At 38.8% G+C, this 23,791-nt stretch overlaps 2 protein-coding genes and 1 long non-coding RNA gene across 4 annotated transcripts; 2 read left to right on the top strand and 1 right to left on the bottom strand.

Annotated features, from left to right (window-relative positions):
• Positions 1-1,469: 1,469 nt before the first annotated feature.
• atcaya (ATCAY kinesin light chain interacting caytaxin a) lies at positions 1,470-16,523 on the top strand. Of its 2 annotated transcripts, XM_074635333.1 has the most exons (13): positions 1,470-1,874; positions 4,485-4,587; positions 7,802-7,860; positions 7,973-8,224; positions 8,702-8,878; positions 8,984-9,086; positions 9,456-9,587; positions 10,463-10,549; positions 11,299-11,397; positions 11,615-11,650; positions 11,830-11,901; positions 12,024-12,085; positions 13,624-16,523. In XM_074635333.1, exons 2-12 carry the CDS (start codon positions 4,511-4,513, stop codon positions 12,058-12,060), a joined length of 1,131 nt encoding a protein of 376 aa, XP_074491434.1. In that variant the 5' UTR covers positions 1,470-1,874; positions 4,485-4,510; the 3' UTR covers positions 12,061-12,085; positions 13,624-16,523. The 2 variants fall into 2 exon arrangements, with proteins under 2 accessions (XP_074491434.1, XP_074491435.1); XM_074635334.1 differs by lacking the exons at positions 1,470-1,874; positions 4,485-4,587 and adding an exon at positions 5,367-5,592.
• LOC141767745 (uncharacterized) lies at positions 8,746-22,563 on the bottom strand. Its single transcript, XR_012593926.1, has 3 exons — positions 22,425-22,563; positions 20,627-20,695; positions 8,746-8,883 (listed from the first exon to the last, which is right to left on the bottom strand). It is a non-coding gene; the product is annotated as an uncharacterized LOC141767745 (long non-coding RNA).
• On the top strand, positions 19,260-23,791 carry mibp (muscle-specific beta 1 integrin binding protein). Its single transcript, XM_074635335.1, has 8 exons — positions 19,260-19,450; positions 20,385-20,475; positions 20,973-21,021; positions 21,268-21,442; positions 22,669-22,740; positions 22,894-23,000; positions 23,159-23,244; positions 23,482-23,791. The coding sequence occupies exons 1-7, from the start codon at positions 19,425-19,427 to the stop codon at positions 23,242-23,244; spliced, it is 606 nt and encodes a 201-aa protein (XP_074491436.1). The 5' UTR covers positions 19,260-19,424; the 3' UTR covers positions 23,482-23,791.

Genomic DNA, 23,791 nt, shown 5'->3' with positions numbered 1-23,791 from the left:
CTATTTATGCTAAAAAAAAATGTTTACGGTAAATTAACTGAAATGATACATGCACATACTTTGCTTTCATTAATATCTCATTCGGTGTGGGTAAAATATGTTTTTGTCTGACGCATTTCTGGTGTAGCAGAGAGGTGGTCCCATTGGCTGTAGTTTGGCTGTAGTTTGGCTGTAGTGGGAAGAAAATTAATTTATAAAACTAAATGGATTTACACACACTGAGTGAGATATTAATAAAAGCACAGCAAGAAAATGTTGTGAAAATGTATCATTTCAGTTAATTTATAATAACATTTTTTTTAGCATAAATTGGTTTTCACAATTTGTTCTTAACTGCACAAAAAATGAAAAATTATCTGTGAAAAGGAAGGTTTTTTTGCTTGTAAGTTTGAGTCATGGTGTGAGACCATAGTCAAACACATATATATGATTTAAAGAAACACAAAAAAGTTAGGAGTATTACAATGAAAAGGAAGATAAAGGATGAGAGGATGATCGCTCTTTGTTCTTGTATAGCTATATAACTTCTGTTGGGAAGAAAAATAATTTATAAAACTAAATGGAAAACAAAAAAAGAATTAAGTCTATTTTTTGAACCTGATTTAAAAAAAACTGCAATGCTAAAATGCTTAGATTCTCCTATTTTACTGTAAAAAACAAAAAAAACAACGAGGTTGACGCGAACACGGAAGTACGTTGAAGTGAATCCTCTCGCTCTGCTGTCTCTGCTGAATGTCGCGTGTCCCTGTCAGTCATGCTTGCACCGATGATGAAGACACAATCTATTAAACAGGCTGCAACAGTAAACTACCAGGCACTGAGTTTATAGACACAAAAAAATCAACATAAAATCATATTCATATTCTCATTAAACTGCATGGGAATCATAATGTTCCTGCTAATAAGGTAAAAATGACCTTGGGTTAAAGGCATCCCCTCACAAGCACCACCAAATTGAGGATATTTATGCTATAAATCTAAAGAGGGATACAAATGTAAGATAAAAATGTAAATTGCGTGATCACTAGACCACCAGATGCACAAAAATGCCCTTATTATAGAAAGAGGCACGTTGAATGTGCAGCCAGCAGCATACTTTGCAGGGATACTGGGCAGGTGTGATGTGATTGGTTGGATGCAAGTGAAGTAAGGGGCTGAATAATTAATGTGTGGGGAGAGCTGGGGTGTATGAAGGAGAGTGAGGCGAGGAGACAGAGAAAGGAGGGGAGAGAAGCTATGGATGGAGAGAGAGAGAGAGAGAGAGAGGGATGCTGTTGCCAGGGAACAGCAGCCATATAGAGGATCACTGAAAACAACAGCAGGATTATCTGATGGAGTAAAAGGATAAAGAGATGTGGTGCTCATTTTTCCCCCCACAGAAGGGTTTGAATTGATATTTGGGAGTGGAAAAAGATGCTCCAAAAGGTATTGGGAGTTACAAGCAGGGTGATAGAAAGGGATGCCAGAGCAGATGCATTCTGATTAAAGGAATTTTGTGTGTTGGTGGTGTGGACGTAGGAGCTGAGAGGCAAGACTCTAGATTGCCAGTCCTTCTCTAACAAAGGTGGCCAGAGGCGGAGGAGAAGAAGAGGGGGAGTCCAGCACAGAGGTGCCCCCTGTCTCCAGACACCTGCTGCTGGCTAGCGAATGACATCGAGGACACTGTATGGCTGTGTCTGTGCATGAGTGTGCGTGTGTGCATGTGAATGAGTGAGAGACGGGGAGCGTGAGAGGAGGAATTTTGGTCTGACCCCGGCTTCTGTGTTGATGTGGAGGATCAGGACTCTCTCCCCCTTGAATCTTTGCGTCTGGGACTGAGGAGGAGGGAGGACACAGACCAGCGAGAGGTTTTCAGGGGATCTCACACCGCTCATGTGAGTATCTTCATCACATCCTTGCAAATCTATTCAGAATACACGTTAGATTGTCCACTAACACATGAAAACCATTTAGGTGTTTTCCCTTTTGGGTGTTACATTTGGGATGACCCAGAAAGGCTGTGGGGCCATTTTACCCTGTGATGCCAATGTGTTGCACATTTTGGTGGCAATTCATTTTGTATAGAAATCTCTTTTTTGATATTTTCAAGCAGGATGAGTGAAAAAGGACTGCACAATACTTGCACAGGAACCGGTGTTTTAATGACATACGTAAAGGGTTACATCTTAAGGTGAAGGTCGGTTTCTCGATACAGCAATTTGTCGGAATATTAAATGATTGTTGGAATATTTTCACTTACAAATGCATTACATCCATGATTTTTTTCCAGCCTGACCACATGGTGTGAGACAGAAGAAACCTTGTGATAAATGATTTATTCTGTTTTCTGCTCTCCACTCTTGTTAAATTGACAGTGTTGTCCCATTGGATTATATGTGACTTTGACCTGCTACGATGCTTTTGTGGATTTTCCTTCATGGTACATTTCTTATCTTTGCTTTGTTCCTCGAGTGTAATGCAAGGCCTGTAGAAATGAATTATTTCCTCTATGTGAGACTTGGCTGTCTTCCAGTTTAGCCACGGGTGTCGCTGCCAAAACCGCCAAAACCACTCCTTCTAGTAATTATATCCCAGCAACATTATGCACTGCTGCAGAAGAAGAATGTCAGGATCACACAGTATTTTTGTTGCGCTGTAACACACTCATAACTGCATTAATGCCACCCAGACAAGCACTTATAATGTGCCTTTCCTCTCAGAGTGTCTGTTTCTAAGTATAACCTCCAACACAAACCTGGGAATCCTCCATCACTCAGCAGCCCCTGCTCAGACGTTGTGGATTTTATACTTGAGTGGAGAACTACAAAGAGAGCAGGACTTTAAATCCAATTAAAGTGCTCAACTCACGTGGTTCACCAGCCAAAACAGACCTGTGCTTCTGTTATTAATGTGTCACTATTGTGTTGTGATAATGCATCTGGAATTTCAGCATGAAATCCTGTAATCTAGAAGAGTGGAGTGCATCCTAATGCCACCATTGATTGTGCGGTCAATCGATCAATCGATCAAACTTTATTTGTATAGCACTTTTCATACAGGTTAGTGTAGTTCAAAGTGCTTCACAGGTGACTGACAAGAGGAAAATAAGACAGAACAAGTGTGGACCGTGAAAACAACAGAAAAGACAAAAACAATTTAACAATTTGATAATTTGAGACTCAATGCATGCGAGACAATAAAATTATAAAAATGTAATAAAATAGAATTAAAAGCTATAACAACAGTAATAGTAGTAAAACAGTGTGATGTCAAATCTAGATTAATACATTTATAATAAAAAATATATAAATTAAATACAACAAAATTAGTGATTAATAAAATAACAATAAAATATAATTGAATTCTACAACTTAACTGCAATACACAAGTGAATAATAAAATAACAATTATATTATACAAATTAAATCCAACAATAGTAGAGATTAATAAAATAACAATAAAATTATACAAATTAAACATGACAAATTAGTGATTAATAAAATAACAATAAAATATAATAAAATTTTACAACTTAAATACAATAAAATAAGTGATTAATAAAATATCAATAAAATTATGTAAATTAAATACAATGAAATAAGTGATTAAAAATAACCATTAAATATAATATAATTTTACAACTTAAATACAATAAAATAAGTGATTAATAAAATAACAATAAAATTATACAAATTAAATACAATAGAATAAGTTATTAATAAAATAACAATACAATTGTGCAAATAAAATAAAATAAAATAAGTGATTAATAAAATAACAATAAACTATAATACAATTTTACAATTTAATTAAAATAAAACAAGTGAATAAAATAATAAGCATTTTTAATCAAAGGCCTGGCTGAATAGGTAGGTTTTAAGTTTACGTTTAAAGATTTTAAAACTTCCAGCAGCTCTCAGATCCTCAGGCAGACTGTGTCAGTGTGTAATTACTGTGTTGTAGGCATTCATCATCAGTGTATGAATTTTCTTGAGCACAAACGAATGAATATTAGATCTGAAGACAAGTTTTTTCTGTTAATACTATTGGTGACATAAAGCCTGAGTGTGAGTATAAAGATCAAACAGGCAGCAGTCACATCAGTGAGGGAGGATTAGGTGCACGTCATCCTCCTCATCGGCCTCTTGAATTCCATCCAGGAAAAAAATTGTACTTGATATTTGACTTTGAGGAAAGCTGAGCTCAGAAAGTTTTTCTCTGTCCGAGTCGGTCACATGCCTCTCACATGTGCTCCTCTGGGCAGGGGGATGAAAAACCATGTGACTAAAAAATGGTTACAGCCCCCAAATTATAATGAAAAATGATTTCGGTGAAATCCTCCAACAATGCTGACTTTTCTCTTTGTCATCTAAGTCAAACACGTGTTCCTGCAGTGCAGCCATGCAGCTGACTGTCTAGTTAGTACACTCATTCTGTGTGACAGTTTTCTCTTGTTATTGTAAATGGGGCTCATTGATAAACTGATTGTTTCTTCACACCTCCAGGCCCCTGCTGCTCTCCTCTCTGAGGGATGGGCACCACAGAGGCAACGCTACGAATGGAGAACTTGGAAGTGAAAGACGAGTGGCAGGATGAAGACTTCCCCAGGTGGGATCCTTTTACTTTCTACTGCTCATCATCACCTATTAAACTGTTGTATTGATGTCAAATACAGCCAACTGGTTGATGTTGAAATATGAGATAGTTAAGCGTCATTATGGTATCTCTTATCACTGGGTGTGTGTGCCTTTAGCTATATTCTTGTATGTGTTGATGAATATGCAGCACTTTTTAATTTATGGATGGTAAGCTCATTATTTGGAGTTAATTGTAGAGTTAATTATGCATTTAATTGCCCGACAGGGTTTCTTCATGGGCCAGCTGCACAATATCACTTCCAGTGCAGTTTAGTCTTGGTGGATTTAGAAGTACTGCTGCTTATGTTAATCTGTATTCTTGTAATATTGCCACTTTTTATTTTTTATAAAAGCTTGTTTATCTTTATAATAGCCTTATATTGTTTCAGTTCTACTGTCTAAGCAACAGTGGAGCTATTGGGCTAATGTAGTGCAACATTTAATTTCATGTTCGCAGTAAGAAACAGAGAGAAAGATGAATGAAGGAAAAAGATCTTAGTGCAGCATGAAGATGGCTACAGAAGGGTTTAGAAAGTGTGTGACTTTGATGTTCAGAGGTTGAGATGCAGAGCTTGCTGGGCAGAAAAAAAGCAGGGGGATGACAGTCAGTGCTGGGCTCCCTCCTCCTCCTCCCTTCTCCTCCTCCTCCATCCTCCTCCCTCCTCCCTCCTCCGTCAGATTGGGAGGCAGGACGCCAGGGAGCAGGTGCAGCTCTGTCTGTAAGTGGTCTACGTCATGTGACGCAATAGCAGTCACCCATCAACAACACAGCATCGCCACGAAAATGGTGGCATGTTTTGGTGACGGAGGAATAGCCAGCAGCAGATGGATTATTAAGGCAGCCTGTGAGAGACGCTCTGCTCTACACTCTCTGTTATCAGCTGAGGAAACAGGGGATGAGTAAGCGAAACAAATCTAAAGGCGTGTGAGGTTAAAAAGCTATTTGACAACAGCAGCCCAGTGCTATTTCCAGAAGGTAAGCATCATCGATTCATCCTGATATTGTAGCTGAAGGACAATGCAGTCATAAACAGGAACAAAAGAGATTATCTTGCTTTTGTTAAAAGAAGAAATCCCCATAAATCTGTTCATAGAATTGGCTTTCATTCCTGACAAAGGAAGCGTTGGACTAGTAATCACTGCAGGGATCCTCGGGGGGGAAAAGGGTCGAACCGTTCATCTGTGTCTGTTTCTCTGGGCTGAAGCCAGTGTTGTTGAGCACGCACTGTCCTCCTCTAGATGGGAGGATGAAGCAGTTTCACAGGAATGCAGCTAAAAGACCCTCTCTATGTTGTAACTCTCTGCATCTTTTGCGTTTGAACCATTTAGTTGTACAACCCTGTTTTCTCTGATTGCACTGGGTGTTGTTGCTCATATGCAAAAAAACACGTCTGTCCTAATTTGCATAGTTTTGCTTACACTCAAATAAACACTCAAACATATGCAGAGCAGGATTTTGACATCCTACTGCGCAGTGTGTCAACAGTAAATAACAAGCAGCATAAAGGGACAGAGAGCTGCACCACTTTGTCTGAATGCAGAGACGCACTTCTTCGCTCTTTTCCACTTATTCGCTATCTTTCATTCCTCCCCTTTTCTCCTCTATTTCTCCTCCTCCCCTCCCGCCCTGCCTGGCAGCCCTATAATCTTCATCTCTCCCCAGAGAAAAGTTAATTACCATCTCTAGCCTCTTCTGCTTGCTCCTCTTTTTAGTGCTGAGCCAGATCAGTGACAACACCCACGTCTTGACTGGTCCATTGAACACCATCCTAATCTGACAATGTTACGCGTTATTGTGAGGCTACATTTAGAGACATGCTGGAGAACAGAGATCAGAAAACAGCCAAGTTTAAAGGAACAGTGTGTAACATTTATGGGGATCTATTAGCAGAAATGGAATATAATATTCAGAACTATGTTCTCATTAGTGTATAATCACCTGAAACTTAGAATCGTTGTGTTATCGTTAGTTTAGAAGGAGCTGTTTATATCTACATAGGGAGCGGGTCCTCTCATGGAGTCCGCCATGTTGCACCGCCATGTTTCTACAGTAGCCCAGAACGGACGAACCAAACACTGAAGGCCACCATAGTCCTCCGACACACTTGTGAAACTGCGGGGACGTGAGCTGCAGAGTGCAAAAACGTGGTAAAGTAGTGTTATTATGCTAAATGCCCAGACACACCAAGCCGATATCAAAGAACAACAGGCGATAAAGGTCGACTGTTGCATCGCCTCACGTCGCTTTTGTCTTCGCCAGCAAGTTGCATTTGAACACACAGCATAGACTACAGTTGACGGTCAACTACCACGTACGTTCTGCGCCTGCGTGAGAGGAAATAACTCTCCACACCAGCAGGTCGCGGTAGTCTGTATTCATCATTCAAAAAGGGAAACCTGAAGACCGAGGACTGCAGATATACAAGCCGTTGTTATGATACGTACATGAAACAAAGAAACGTTTGCCGACGATTTTTCCACCGCTCTCACTCACCACTTAGCTTCATTCCAGATGGCCATGTCGTTGTGAAAATATCCATGTATTGGACTGATCAGATGAGATGAAGATGAAAAAGGAGAAGAGCCTCCTGTGTTTTTCTTCTTGACTTTACTCATTGGCTTGCTTTCCTCACTTCCATTTCTCTTCTTGTGCACTGATTTGTTTAAGCTGAACAGCCAATCAGAGTGATTTCTCTCCCAGACGAGATTCGCCGCCGATTCCACATGCTGAATCGGCCAAAAAGCCTCAGACTTGGGCAGACTTGGGCAGAATCAAGCTGAAGGTGCAGGACACACCGAAAAAACTAGGTCGACAGATGCTCACCGATGGCCCCAAACTGTCCGACGGCCGACCTTCGGCTTGGTATGTCAGGACCTTAAGGATGGCCTTTGCGTGAGGCGAACAGCGTTACCACGGCGCACAACAGTCTTGGAAAGGAAGGAGTGAGCGGAGGGAAACTCAGTTGGTTGCAATCTGTAGCCACACCAATAGATGCCACCAAATCCTATAAACTGCATCCTTTAAGATAAATGCACTTATTAGCAAAAACTTATGGTTGCTCCTATTCAAGACCCAGTAAGAGTGATGGTTGTTCTGCTGAACCTCAGTTCTCTGCAGAATCATGACTGGCATATATTATATTCAACACACTCAGTATTGCTCACCTGTGTGTGTTTCCCTCCAGACCACTACCAGAGTACGGAGACATGGATCCCTCTTGTGGTCTCACAGACGACAGAGCCTGTAAGTAACACCGGGAGGTCACTGATTGGTCAATACTGGAAAGTCCATAATACCCCTACTTTATGACATCACATTTTCCTGAACTGTCTCCCCTCTCCTCATCTTGCTGCAGCTCCCCCTTGCTCCCTGAATGTGAGCCCGCCCGGAGGAGGAGGAGGCGGCGTGTCCTCGTCCCACCGCAAACGCCGTACATTGGTTGCCCCGGAGATGAACCTTTCACTGGACCAGAGCGAGGGCTCTTTGCTGTCAGATGACTTCCTGGATACACCAGATGACCTGGACATCAACGTTGATGACATTGATACGCCTGACGAGACAGACTCGCTTGAGTTCATCACCAACGGCAACGAGCTGGAGTGGGAAGGTAAAATGCACATGCATGCAACGCAAGCTGCGAGGGCAAGTGAGCAGCGTCAGTGTAAAGTTACGTCCATTAAAACTGCTTGTTTTTGCCACTGACAGGCTCAGATTGTTATTATGGAAAGGACCAACATGGATGTATTACACTATTCAACGCGTCACCTTGCAAGATTTCAGAAGGAGACTTCTCCTTGAGTGAGACTCTTTCCATAATGTCAGACACTTATTATAACAATCAGAGCCTGTTAATGGCAAAAACAAGAACTTTTAGTGGACGTAAATGACGGTGGCAGTTTGCCCCAATAGCACCATATTGCAGCCTGTAAGCAGCTGCCGTCTACAGCGCTCTCCCTCAGTACCAATTTCAGAAATTGTTGTCCCTATTAGTCACTTAGACACAAAAACATGAGAAAATAGGGTCCAGGTTGAAAAATACCGAAGTTACCCTTTAAGAACAAAACCTGTCTCTGTGTCCGTCCAGATGACACACCGGTGGCCTCGGCCAAAGCAGGTGGTCCCGCTGGTGGCTCAGGAGAAGCGGACGAGGAGGGGAACGTCAACAACGGACGCCTCTGGAGGACGGTGATCATCGGAGAACAGGAGCATCGTATTGACATGCAGGTCATCAGACCCTACCTCCGGGTCATCACACACGGAGGTCAGCTGTGAAAGGACAGAAATCAATTGAATCAATCTCATGAAAGACTTTAAAGATGAAAATGAAATGAATTATTCACTATTAACTGAAACTCTCTCCCGTCAGGTTACTATGGCGAGGGGCTGAACGCCATCATTGTTTTCTCTGCCTGTTACCTGCCTGACAGCAGCTTCCCAGACTACCACTACATCATGGAGAACCTCTTCCTGTGAGTGACTTTTAGGTTTCAAGTACAGACTTTGATAATGTGCATAGAGAGATTTAGAGCTGCAACAATTAATCGATTAGTTGTCAACTATTAAATTAATTACCAACTATTTTGAAATTAAAAAAAAAAATAAAGAAAAATGTAAAAATTCTCTGATTCAAGCTTCTTAAATGTGAATATTTTCTGGTTTCTTTACTCCTCTTTGACAGTAAACTGAATATCTTTGAGTTTTGGACAAAACAAGACATTTGAGGTTGTCATCTGCGTGCCTGTTGTCTCATAATCCGTCCATGTTGTACCCTTTCACACAACTGTTTTGAGATTATTCAGTGTTTCCTATAACACATAACGTGCTTCCCTCTCCTCCAGGTACGTGGTGAGCAGTCTGGAGATGCTCGTGGCTGAAGATTACCTGATCATCTACATGAACGGAGCCACTCCTCGAAATAAAATGCCCGGGATCAGTTGGCTCAAGAAGTGCTACCAGATGATTGACAGAAGGTGGGAAAAGGAGAAACTACTCCGACATATTTGCGACATGCTGTGTATAAAACTATGGCTGTCCTCGACCAAAGCAATTCACAGTTGACTAATATACGATTGTGTCTACTAATCGATTAGTTGTTTTAATCGACGGATCGGTAGAACTGAGTTTCTCCACAAAGAATCACACAAAAGCACCACTTATGTGCTCATAAGTTTCTTAGGAATAAATCATTCAGCATGAAAAAAGCATAAAAAATGACTAATCCACTAAAGAAATCTTAGTCGACTAAGACCCAAACGACTAATTAGTCGACTAATCAAGTAAGAGGGGGCAGCCCTATATAAAACATTTCTTAATACTCATTTAAAAGATTACTGTTCTGAACTCTAATATGAATCAGGCCAAACCTGCTGTTCTTAGCTGCTGAGCACTGTTCGCAGTCAATATACAGAAATGCATGAGTGACAGACACAAAGGGAGGTTAATGGAGGTTGTCACTTTGACTGTCAGTCAGTGGGAGACGGATGACTCACAGGTTACATTAACAGCAGGTCTTTGTCTAGAGAAAACCACTTCTTAAATGTGCAGTGTGTAGGATTTTGACGACATCTAGTGGTGAAGTTGCAGATTGCAATCAACTAAAACTTCTCCTGTGCATGTGCCAAGCGTGTAGGAGAACTACGGTGGCCGACATGAAAACTCAAATAGCCCTCTCTAGAGCCAGGGTTTGGTTTCAGGTGATTATACACTGATGAAAACATAGTTATGAATATTATATTTCCGCCAATAGATCCCCCTAATTGCTACACACTGGTTCTTTAATTCTCTGTGAAAACACTAACTGAACTGTGTTAACTGAATGGACTTGTTATTTGTGTTGTGATGGCAGATTGAGGAAGAACCTGAAGTCTTTGGTTATCGCTCATCCCACCTGGTTCATACGCACCGTCCTGGCGATATCCAGGCCCTTTATCAGGTAACAAACACACACACACACACACACACACACACACACACACACACACACACCAACAACTGAACAATTGTGTTTCAACGTCGGAAATCAACAAAACTTGGTGCACAAGTTAACATGCTTTTTGTAATACTGATGAGCACAATGAACTGATGGGGACCAGACCATCAGTCACACAGCTAGGGATGCACTGATCCTACTTTTTCAGTCCCGATATCGATAGTGATACCTGGGCTTTGGGTATGGGCCGATACCGAGTACCGATCCGATACCAGTGTTTACTTAATAAGCTGTATGCCTCACTGTGTGGAAGCCACTGGGATCATTCTTTTATGTGTAAGGAAACATCAGGCTTGACTTAAACATTGCTTTCCTAACTTTGTAAAGCAAAATATGACCAATAAATACATAGATATAAATTTACTGAATTGTTATTTTTTATTAAAATAATAAATCGTACACCAGCAACTTCGTTAAACAATCTGCAAAATTAACAGGAATAAAACTTCAGGTGTAAACCCTTTTGATGCAGCAACAAATTGGTCAAATTTGAAATTCCAGTATATAATGTATATGGTATATAAACATAGAATTTAATTGAATAGATCGACCCAATTGTCACCGATACCCGATCCAGCTATTTGAGTCAACATCGGCCCGATATCCAATCTGGTATCGGTGCATCCCTACATGCAGCGACTTTAATGGTGGTCATGTTGTGTTGTTGTTGTTGTTGCTGTTCCCCTCTGCAGTGTGAAGTTCATGAATAAGATCCAGTACGTCCACAGCCTGGATGAACTGGCAGAGATCGTCCCCATGGAGCACGTCCATGTACCAGAGTGTGTGGTGCAGTAAGTATCTCTGACCACTTGGTGGGGAAAACGAGCCACAGCAGTGACTCCAACCTGCTGGCAGCAGCAGCTACTCATGCTGTCCTTTATTAAAATGATCATTCATGTAAATCTGGCAGAGAGCATGTCTAATGTGTAGTGAAATAAGATAAGTGCTCTAGTTCTTTTAACAGGACTTGGATTTACTGAAGGATATAACAGTGTTACTCATTTTCAGATTCGACGAGGAGAGGATTAAAGCACGGAGGGAAAGGTAAAACACATTTGATAAGATGAGCCACTCATACATATATATTGCTTGTACAGAACTGCACTCTGAATGAACTCTGGTTTAAACACTTTACCTGAATTAATTGGCTACACAAGCCTGCTCCACCGAGTGGGCATCAGCCCAAATGCCTACAATAACTATCTGTGTGTGTGTGTGTGCAGGATGGAGCAGGAGCACAGACATCAGGATCAGCAGCAGTCAGTCCCACAGGAGCCAATTAAAAAGTCTGAGAGGTACTGGTCCACCCTGGATTTAAAAGTCATATTTCCACATCGAACATTTAACTAGCTGGGACATTTTTAGTAAGTTGTCATCCCTCCAACTTTCTAAAAGTACTTTTTTTTCTCATTTTCAGGCCGAAGTCAATGTTTGTAGGGAATCAGGGATTATGAGAAGGACGGAGCTTCGCAGGAGGAGGTAATAATATAAACCACTTGTATTCACCACATAGCCCATTACATCTCCACACACACGTCTAAATAGTGACCAATAATTACACATTCCAGTGTATTGTTTTCATATATTTCAGTATAAAGATCAGATCAAGATTGGTGTCAAATATTTCAGTGCATGTGCGTACCGTTTAAACCTTCTGTCAAAATAAGTTCTTTATTATATTAGACTGCATTCATTGCATGCATTTGTTAAGCTATCAGGTATTTATCCATTTTGACAGAATAATTGTGTAAATTCTTTCTTAAAGGGGACATATCATGCTCATTTTCAGGTTCATACTTGTATTTTGGGTTTCTACTAGAACATGTTTACATACTTTAATGTTTAAAAAACCCTTTATTTTCCTCATTCTGTCTGCTTGAATATACCTGTATTTACCCTCTGTCTGAAACGCTCAATTTTAGTACATTTCAATGGAATTGCAACGGAATTGCGTTGCTAGGCAACAGCTTGGGTCCATGTTTACTTCCTGTTTACTGATGTCATTCACATACACTGCAACGAGAAATAAACTGGGACACATTTAGAATGTTAATGTTTAAAACTTTAAAATGGTCTAAATATTGTAGATTTGTGACATCACAAATGGACAGAAATCCTAACGGCTTGTTTCAAACGCACAGTTTCTGAATACGGGCTGTGTGTGTTTCTCTGTGGATTAAGCATTTCGATACTTTCACAGTATTTATATATCACTTAAACCTGCTTTATAATATAAAAGACATGAAAATGTCACTTTTTATAATATGGGCCCTTTAAACAGAAATAATCAAACATAATATTCAAGTGTACTTTAGATTTAAGTGGAGGTCATGGACAGGTGAACTGATGTGGACTGTCTATTGTGAGGATTTTTTGTCATTTGTGCAGGACGTTGGTACATACAGTATATGGGATTTAACTGTAGTCTTTTTAAACTTGTATTTACATGATAGTCCTCCCTTGTCAGGAGGGATAGCTGCTGGTAGTTTGTGATGTTTTGCAGAACTTTACACCTTGGTCGTTCGACAGCTTTAGTAGCTTCTCTCGATTGCCCTTTTCTCCTCGTCAGAGCTCCTCTTGCCTGATCGTACAAGGTCCTGCCCATTTTAGTGCAGGCTTCAGGCTTCAGAGTTTTAATGGGGTACATAACAGTATGAGCTGGTTGAAACCAGCTGTAGGATATATGCAGCGGTATGCTGTAACTGTCTTGTCTCTCTGATAAAGGTCATAAAGACTGAAAAACCAAATGATGAAATATATAGAATTGATTTAAAACTGTGAGCTACTACTTCTTATTAGAGGAGTAATAGTGCCTGAGACTGAATGTCAGGATTAACAGATTAACTTTTTATCTGCGAAGTGGGTACTAACTCAAAGATGCCATTTCCTTTTTGCATTTACATTTTTTTTTTTTTACATTTTCATTTATCCTTTAAAAGGATTAGACTACAGAGACAGATTTTTTTATTTTATTATATGAGTTATTATATAATTTCCTTCTCTTCTTCTCTATGCAGTGTGTGACAGACATATGGAGCATGAACCTTTGATATAAAGCAGCGGATCCAACAAGTCTACATATGCTTCCTTGTTTCAACATCCACCTGAGCTGGTGAACACTGCATCTCATCAACCCTCTGTGTGGAACCCCTTCCTCCTCTCTGCCGGAGGGTTTCATATCCCAGCTTGAAAAATGTACGACGGAAGTCACCGCTCTGTTAGAGGAAATGTTTCACCATGGAAACTTTTGTTGGATTCATCGACTCATTAACCTGCTGTGTGGTCGGACCGGTTGTGATATGACATCATCGTGAGGCTCTGGAGGACCAGGACGTTGACAGAAATGCACGCTCTATATAATGCAACACAAAGTTAACTGGAACACTAAAGAAAGACAATTGACTTTGGCAATGTTGGGTGAAACAAGTGTAACTCCAATCGTGGATGTTGTAACAACATTTGAAGGATTAATGGTTTAATTTTACAATTCTACTTTTTGTTAAGGGCAGACACCCCAGGTGAATAGGGTAAAAAAAAATCACCAATAGATATTGCCATGAAACTTCCCCAGTTGATTACTTACATTAAGACAGTTATTTCTTGTGTTACAAGTTTTCTGAAATGTTATGTTTGAATATGCAAATGAGGCATTATCTTATCTTAAATATGTGCTAATTTGCATACATTTCCATAACAGAAATCTGAACATTGGATAAAGTCAGGTTCAAAATTCCTGTTTCATTTTGTTGATATATCAGAGTCAGAGGTTTTGACAGAGGGAATTTTGAATATCTCGTTTTATCACTTCATAAATCAGAAAATACTCTCAACAGCCATAAAAAAAAAAATAATTTCACCATGTTTTTAGGAATAAAATGTTAAAATCGTTGATTACTGACATTGAGACAATTATTTTTTGTATTAAAAGTTGTCCTGAAATTTGATGTTTAAATATGCAAATGAGAAATTATATTAATGTTAACTTTTAGTGAATTTAGGAGAAATATACAGACACAAATAGACAAAGTGTAGTAAAATAAACACATAAGCGAAGCAAACAGAAGCAAAAATAGCCCAAAATCTCAAAATTGACCAGTGCACAGGGTGTCTCTCCTTAATAATAAAATACATATACCAACTTTACTTGAAAAATAGGCTGAATTTTGCATAAAAAATTATGAAAATCGGACAATTGGAGGAATATGCTTTTTGCCCGACACTAATGATGTGTTCATACACTGTATGTTATGAAAGATTTTACACTTGGCAAGACCAGAGATGTCTAACAGCAACATTATTGATGTAGCAGATACTGATCAGTGTGTGACCAAACACAATTATATTGTGAATATAATGTGTGTTAGATGTAAATAACAATGCATCAGATGCCTTCATCTTTATTTTTTTGCTGTATCATAAGGCCTTCTCAAGCTCTCTCTTTACTGACATTTCGAAAAATGTCCAAATGTACTAACATCTGTACCTAGTGTTTGTGTTTGTGATGTGCCTCAGTCGTCTTGTGCGTAGAAAACACAGGAACATGATCAATATTTACATTTTGTTGCCTGTAGAAAAAACCCATATGAGAAAATCTTTAAGAATCATATATATGTTATTATGCTTGTTTATTTTGTGTACCATGGTTATTGCCACATAAATAGATATACATCATACAACATTAATGTGCTTTATATTTAGACTATGTATTCCACATATTACATACTGTATGTCACGTATAAGATAAATATAATACTAACCCACCACATAAAAAACATCTGCAATAATTTTGTATGAAATATTTGACAAAATATACAAACGTTGTACATATGATTGCATATTCATTTTGATAAATTGGGCATATCTATAATTCTTATTGATCTGTTTCATATGGGAACATTTTGCTGTCGGCTCAGATTGTGAAAATATGTTCTGACCACTAACCTGATGACGTATAAAGCAGCATCTGAAAGGAGATTTTGTTCTTATTTCAGAATCATTGTGGAGATTTAGTTTGTGACATCCCCTTGTGTTTTTATGTGGTTGTTTCTGATGAACATTTGGGACAATGTCAGCACATCCTGATGCATTAGGGATTAGACGTTTTTCTGGGGTTGCATTGATTTTCTCTTTTGTCTTCCATCTGTTCAGCTTATTGTAGCAGGAGGGCAGAGTAAGAATTTTTATTTTTGTAAAGAAATGGATAATTGTAGTGCCTGCCTGACTTTTTTGCACTATTGGATTTGGTTATGTTTAGGAGGAGAAAAGTCCTCCTAAAGTGTATTTTGTGTTGTTAAGTAGCATTACTGTTGTGTAGCTGTTAGAACAGCATGAACATGTTTGGTACAGAAAATAGGACTCATGAAATGTCTGTTTCTAAAGTGCCATCTCAATTCTTTTGTTCTTCTGGTACGGGAATGTTAAAGGAAGGGTTCAACGTTTCAATTATTTTCCTGTTTGGCTGTTTTCACACCAGTAAACCAAACCTGAGCGGTTTCATCAAACATTTATCATCCTTGATGAAACAGCTCAGTTACTGCAGCTTGTCTCTCTTTGTGTTTGAGGTTTGTTTGCTTCTGAGTGCCTATTTTGAACCAAATGATTAAAAAAAATCCAGAAAGAGTGAAGGAATGTAGTAGCCTTTCCATTTGTAGTTACTGAAGTTTACTATATCAAGTCATACCCTATATTATAAGCAAGGTTTGCATAGAAACGGCTGATATGACCTTTCCAAAAATCCAAATGTTCATTTTGACTATAAAAGCACAATATTTATATTACTACAAATAATTCTTCATTTGTCTGCTGTAAAATGTTTGCTCAGATTTAAAGATGATCTGTCATTCATGGTTCTGTGCTTTAGATTGATATGATCAGTTCTACCTTGTACATATAACTGAATAAACTGTTCCTCCCAAAATCTGCTTTGTTTTGTGTTTTCATTCTTTCTGTGAACTCATACAGGGAAGATCATCTGTACTCTTCAGATTCAGAGTTAGTCCTGGAAATACTGGAATTACAAACATACACTTGGGATGACTTTTTACCCTTTTTGGACCACTGTATATTATAGAAACAAAATCTAAGTTTAGAGCTTCATATTCATTTTTTTCCTGTCAGTGTGTTGTGTTTCCAGCTTGTTTCCGCTGCAACCGAGAGGCAAAGTTTCTTGTCTTTTTTGTTTTGTGTGTAAAAACGAATGCATTAAAGGAAATATCCAGTTTGTGTTCTTGATGCTGATATTTCATTACAATTCTACTTGGCCTATTTTCTTACTAGTATCCCCAATATTGTAACCAGTTGATGAAAAATTTAATCAATTTATACATTATGACGGCATTGCGGAAAACAAATGTTGGGATCCACTACTATACAGAACAAATTATATTTAAAGGAACAGTGTATAACATTTCGTGGGATCTATAACTATGTTTTCATTAGTGTATAATCACCTGAAAATATTAAACGTTATGTTTTCGTTACCTTAAAATGAGCCGTTTATATCTACAGTAGCCTGGAACCAGGCCCCCAGGCTTTCGATAACGTAACTCGCTCCAGAGTTAACCCCTGCCATCACTCCACTCAGCCGCCGGGAAACAAGACACAGGAAACCTCTGTTGGTCTTGAGGAGCTGCAGCATTTATTTCTGCAAAAACTGCAACTTCCCCTGTACATTCAATTGATATTCTAAACTAAGCTAAACTAACTCTGTCCTCTGCTCCACTAGCTCACTTGTTCGCTCTTACACAATCGCTGCTGCTCTCTCTCTCTTGCTTCACCACTCACTTCCCAGTACACACACACACACACACTACATATTAGCTCTGTTCCAAATGACCTAAGCTACTCTTACAACAACTGACTCTAGATAGGACCATTCCCATTGTCACGTTTTCGCGTCGGCCACTGTGGATCTCCCGCACGCTTGGCACACGGGACCTGCAGTCTGTTTACAATCTGCAAATCTGCGACCACACCACTAGATGCCGCCAAATCCTACACACTGTACCTTTAAGCAACCTGCTGAACTCTTTTTGCCTGAATGGTTTCTTTGGTTCTGATGTCAGTGCCAAATTGACAACTAATAACAAACTACCTACTTGATGAGGATGTACAGGTGCATGAGGACATCCCAAAAGACCCCTTACTTTTGTTGCTGCCTCCTCAGGGGGATGTCCTACATGTCTGAACCATAGACTGTGGTCTGGAAAGGGCTGTGATCAGGATTGACTTTGGACTCCTGAGAAAAACTGTCTGTCTATTCTTGGATTAAGAGAGTCCTGTGATGTCACCGTAACCATAAGATAATCACGAGTCACCCCTCACACCCTTCTCCCTTACACACTAATACTGACGGAAAGAGACCCTAGCTGTTGACCCCATGACCCCCTGACCCCTGACGGCTGTGACAGGACTCACATTGCTCATGGAGGCATTGACACAAATAGACTTGAATGTCACACACACTGTCAGGGAAAGAGGGCACTTTACAGCAGGTGATTTAACTCAAGGCAGAGAGGTACATACCTCACATTATATAACCCAAACTGAATACTTAGGGCTCTGGCTCTCATCTGAAACCATGTTTGTATCCCTATTTGGCGGTTTCCCTTTAAATATAGCGTCCTGCTTGCTGGCTCACACTGCTCTCACACTCCCAACACACTTTAGGTAACACATGAAGTTTGTTTGTAAGAAGTTTTAAAGGAGTATATTGACTTGAAATATGTAGGAATGCCTAAAATATAATCTTGTTAAAGCCAACATTGATCTCAGTGCAATGAAGCCACTTATAAAGGCAAAGATGGATGTGTTAAGATATTGCAGTCGAGGTCATGTTTGGTTTCTGTATATTGTTCCATAACATGTGATGGCTTTCTTTCTGCATCTCTAAAATTACCCTGTGTATTTCTATTCTACACTTATACAATTTTGAGGTATTTTGTACATTACTTTTATGGTACTTTATACTTTTGCATCAATAATAATGGTCCAGTAATATAATTATATACTAACACCAACAGGGCCCATTCTGAAAAACAAATACCTTTACTTTTCATACTTTGAGTATATATGGGTGATAATACTTTTGTACTTTTGCTTAAGGGATTTGTGAATACAGGGTATTTGTTGTTTTTATGGTAAAATCCCACTAGGTCGAGTTATAAAATGATGTGGGATTGCTGCTTTACCTTACATACTTTAACTTAGCCTACTATTAAAGGAATGTATCACCTTGATAACTTTATTCATAATATAGTTGACTCAAATAATATCTGACAATTACGTTAATGTTTTCCTTACAGATTTAAACAAGTATTTAACCATCAGTTTACTGGTAATCAGCAGCACAAAACAGCTTTTATATTGAGGTATTAATAAGACACCATCAATGGTAGTTTTCTGTGATGTACTAGAGCAGGTGCTGTGAAATATGTAAATATCTGACAGTTCGCGGGCTGTGATTGGCTGGTGGCAGGAGTTCTGTGGGCGCTGATTGGCTGCTGCGAGGAGGCACGTAGTACCATGCGTAGCACGAGTTAAACAGAGCACGTCCGACCACGAGAACGCCCCATGCCTTGCGTGCCTACGTGCCGATGACGCAAGATACGACGCACGTTGGATATAAATTGCAGCGCCGTCTCGAGCAACAATCAATGAATCAGTAGAGAGAGAAACACTATCACATCTACAACTTACATTTACCACCTTTTAAAAGCGTTCAATTTGTTGGATTTTTACCCTCGACTTTAGTAAACAAGTACTCTTGAGTGTTTCTTCAGCTGACGTTGAGCAGGAGACGAGAAGAAGAGAAGAAAAGATGAAATACATTATAGGAATTGGCGGGTAAGTGTTTATATTTTTAAATCAAACCGCTCGTTTTGCTAACATTTTGTACAGGTACTGTAAATATTGTTCTGTTATCTTATCTTAAATCGACTGATAGTTGAGTGGAGTAACACAGTTTATATCAGACTGTTTACTAAAATGTGTAACGTTATGTTATTGTTCTGTGGAGGTGAGTTAAACTAGCGATTTATTGTATAAACGGTCACTAACGGTTACTAACGGTAACATCCGGTTGATAGACGTCATCCTTTTTGACCCACATGTGTTTTATCAGCTGCGCGCCAGAACCAGTTAAACTTATGGATAAACCGGTTAGTGTCATGTATCCAGTGTGGCTGGTTTGTTGTCATAAATTTAGCGGGACATTTGAAAATTCACCGCCAGACTCAGTTCAAAAGTGGAGGGAGATTCAACATTGTCCCAAACCAAAAACGATTTAATGTTATATTCATCACTTATATATATATATACATTTAAATCAGGAAATGACACTATTTCATGCATGTTATTTCAGCTATTTTAATGAAAACTGAACATGTGCTTTTCATTCAGCACCAGTTACTAAAAGCAGTGATTTTTTTTTAATCATCAATGTACCAAAATAACTATACTTTTGAGTTACATTAAAAATGTAAACAAATGGATATCACAATAAAGCATGTTTTCTGGTAATTCTATATGAAATAACCACATGGTAAAGCCTATTTAGATAATAATGCACACAGTGCACTATACTCATTTTGAACAGTCTCTTCTGCACTATATTCACTTTTTACATAAAATGTAAACAAAAAGCACCACATCTTCTGATGGAAAACTTGCATGGCTGCTTCTTTTTTAAAAATCAAAATAATTTAGTTTTAAACCACAACTGTAAATGGCAACACATTATTAACATGCATTTTCATCATGTTTTTCCTCTTGTTTACAGAGTCACTAATGGTGGCAAAACCACCCTGACAAATAAGTTGATCAAGACGTTGCCCAATTGCTGTGTTGTGCACCAAGATGACTTTTTCAAGGTGAGTTTTAGCAAATGGATAATAAGAGTGTTATTGTTAGTTACGCCTACTTTTTCCTTTATTAACTCTGCTTGAGCATTGCATGTAAGCAAAGTAGTGCTAACTAACCCCCCACACCACACCTATGCTCCCTGTAGAGTAGTTTCTTTACCTGGTTGTCTCTTCTTGCTACTTCAGTCATGATTTTTCTCCCTTGTGTCCTTTACATTTCTTCAGATTCCTGTAATAGCCACATAGCACACCTTAAATCAATCAACTTTGCATTACTTAATTAACCAACTATTTTCTAATATGGCCAGATGCATTTCCCTCTTTTTCACAATTTCATTTAAGCTGTGTAATTTTTGTAAATTACTTGCTTAATTGTGTGTATTTCCTTTGCTGTGCAGCTTTTCCTTTTTCTTCTGTGTGTGTGTGCACTTGTTTAATTACACTCTGCAACTTGTGTTCAGAGCTGTGAGGTTGCAGCAATGTTTTATTGGTGACTGTTATTTCAGAAACCAGATCAGATAGAAGTCGGGGACGACGGCTTTAGACAATGGGATGGTAAGACTTCACTGAAGACTGCCAGTGACTCATTGTTTACCCTTTTAATGTCATATACCTCCAACATTACATACATTATAGACATTTAACATGCACCACATCAGTAAGCTGATAACTTGCAGTAACTTGGAGCAAAAATACAAAACACTTTTTAAATTTTTTATATTATTGACTAATGTCTAATTTAATTCTCTATCTATCCTTTCCATCATCTTCTTTTTCTATCGATCTTTGTAATCTCTACAGTCATCACAGCTATGGATATGGAGGCCATGACCAACACATTAAAAGGCTGGATCGAGAACCCAGTGAAGTTTGCCCGTTCCCACGGCATCACTCTGTCGTCTGCATCTGACGTGGCCAACCCAGACGAGCAGATCCACATTCTCATCGTGGAGGGCTTTCTGCTCTACAACTACCCGTAAGTTGATTTGCATTCACTCGCCGTGTGTGACATCTTTGAGGAAGTGCCCGCATGGAAGTAGGGCTGGGCGATACGGCAAAAATCCTCTATCACGATTTAGGTCATTTCTAGGGCTGTAGGTATGTATGAGGTCGATTACCATGGCAATGGTCGAAGCTTTGAAGCATTCGGGTCAGCCCTAGTCATTTCATAACTTGATTACGATATATATTACATGGGGCTGACCCGAATGCCTCGACGCTTCGACTGTTGCCATGGTAATTAACCTCCAAATCAGTATTCAAATGCTTCGTTTTTTGCTTCTTCTTTTTTTATATACAAGTATGTAATAATAATGTAAAAATCCCCAAATAGCCCATAAAATAAGGAATAATTCCACAACATTGTTCATATTCAACATTAATTATTGTTAGTTGTTCTCAGACGGATACTGCTGTTTATGTGTAAAGGTGCGTGTGTGTACAGCACTGCGGCAGCGACACTGTCCCGAAGCTTCGAAGGCCAACAAAATTTTATTCCAGACAGCCCTAATATCACGATATTTTCTGGTAATTCAATAACTTAACAGTCTAAATGAAATAACTACATGGTAAAGCCTATGTTTGTATACTCCTGTGAGAATTAAATACTTGATAAATGAAAAGCACTGAGTATTTTCTCAATTTAAGGACTTGAGTGCAAAAGGAACAACAGTTTTAAGTGAAATTATAGAGAAAAAATAAATGAATATAGCCTATATTGCAATAGAAACGAAATAGAGATTTCTTAACTTTTTATATATCCTTTTGGATATACAGTGTGTGTGTGTATATATATATATATATATATATATATATATATATATATATATATATCTCGTCATATTGCCCAGCCCTACATGGAAGTTTCGTGTTTCTCACAAATTCTAAGAAATTCATGACAACAAAGATTGTGTGCCGTGTTATTTCTGTAGTGTCACGTGGTCATTTTGCGTGCTTACCATTGGTACGTGTACACATACACCTTCGGGCAGGTCCTGCAGTTAGAGAGATAAGGGTTCAGCAGAAAGAGGCTCTCTGAGTTGCCCTTAAAGTTGACTGCCGGGTGGCTGTTGTTCAGTGTGCTGGGGATGAATGTCAAGCACGCTGCAGAGATATAGATAAGAGACAGTATAAGCAGCTGTATGACTATGCTCCTTTTCTATAGTTTGAAAACACCGGTGACATTGTTCATCTCCCCTCTAGGCCCCTGCTGGATGTTTTCGACAAGAGCTATTACATCACGATTCCCTATGAGGAGTGCAAGATTAGGAGAAGGTGAGCGTACACAAAAGTTATATTCACCTTTTTTTACATTTTTATGAAAACATTCTCACATTTACCCTTTTGTAGTCACTGACTTTAGCTGTGTTCCCCTATAATCTTATCATGGCAAGTGCACGCTTTCTAACAGTTTGTTATTATTTTCAGTACCAGACAGTATACTGTCCCCGACCCTCCCGGCCTGTTTGATGGCCATGTGTGGCCGATGTACCTGAAGCACAAGAGAGAGATGGAGAACTGCGGCTTGAATATTGGTACGGTGCAGCTTGTGTCTTTTTTTATTTTATTTTTTTATATATTTGATAATGCTTTGGGAAATTCGGTGTAATCTATTCTAAAATGCCAACCGTTTTTGTTGTAGTATTATCTGATTAATCATCTGATTAACTGGTCAACTCTGTATGTGTTGCAGAGTGCCTGGACGGTTTGAAGTCTAAAGAGGAGATCTACAACCAGGTGTACGAGGACATTCAGAACAATCTGCTCAATCGTTTATAGGTAAGAAGACCGATAAATTGTGTCAAAGAAATTTACATTTAGGGGTTTCTACATACATATATACGACTTTGAAATATCTGCCACATTTGAAAAGAACAAAGATTTACTTAAGAGACAAAGTGCATATTTTCAAAAATAAAAAATTAATAGGAACCCTGTTGGTACAATTTCAAAAGTAAAAGGATGTTTGATTTTACAACCTGATCTAACAATAATTTTTTTCTGGCTTTCTTGCAGCAGGAAGATTCCTCCTCTCCATCCCTGTACAGAAGTTGTAAATAGTCCCAAGGATTCTTTTTTTATGAAGTTTTTCTAATTTTATTCTTTGTTTATGAATGAAACAAAGCAATGTTAACTTATCATTGTCTTTTTTTTTTATCATCTTCAGATGATCAACATGTGTTGTTTTTCTTTTTAAAAAGTGATTGTTGAACCAGAACATTAATATGTTACTGTTAAGTTGAACCACTGACTTGTACTGGACCATTTGTGGCATTCTCCTAAAAATAAATGCATTAGTTGCTGTTGATATACAGCACATCAAGAA

Source organism: Sebastes fasciatus, chromosome 5, assembly GCF_043250625.1.
Source record: "Sebastes fasciatus isolate fSebFas1 chromosome 5, fSebFas1.pri, whole genome shotgun sequence".
Classification (NCBI taxonomy): domain Eukaryota; kingdom Metazoa; phylum Chordata; class Actinopteri; order Perciformes; family Sebastidae; genus Sebastes; species Sebastes fasciatus.
This window is presented reverse-complemented; position numbering and strand designations above follow the sequence as displayed.

What these genes read in the sequence shown, in the direction of transcription:
- atcaya (XM_074635333.1), top strand. Translation starts at nt 4,511, where the DNA reads ATGGGCACCACAGAGGCAACGCTACGAATGGAGAACTTGGAAGTGAAA. An exon ending in CAGGATGAAGACTTCCCCAG is followed by an intron (nt 4,588 to 7,801) that starts GTGGGATCCTTT and finishes GTTTCCCTCCAG; the next exon opens with ACCACTACCAGAGTACGGAG. An exon ending in TACCAGATGATTGACAGAAG is followed by an intron (nt 9,588 to 10,462) that starts GTGGGAAAAGGA and finishes TTGTGATGGCAG; the next exon opens with ATTGAGGAAGAACCTGAAGT.
- mibp (XM_074635335.1), top strand. Translation starts at nt 19,425, where the DNA reads ATGAAATACATTATAGGAATTGGCGG. An exon ending in TACATTATAGGAATTGGCGG is followed by an intron (nt 19,451 to 20,384) that starts GTAAGTGTTTAT and finishes TCTTGTTTACAG; the next exon opens with AGTCACTAATGGTGGCAAAA. An exon ending in GAACTGCGGCTTGAATATTG is followed by an intron (nt 23,001 to 23,158) that starts GTACGGTGCAGC and finishes TATGTGTTGCAG; the next exon opens with AGTGCCTGGACGGTTTGAAG.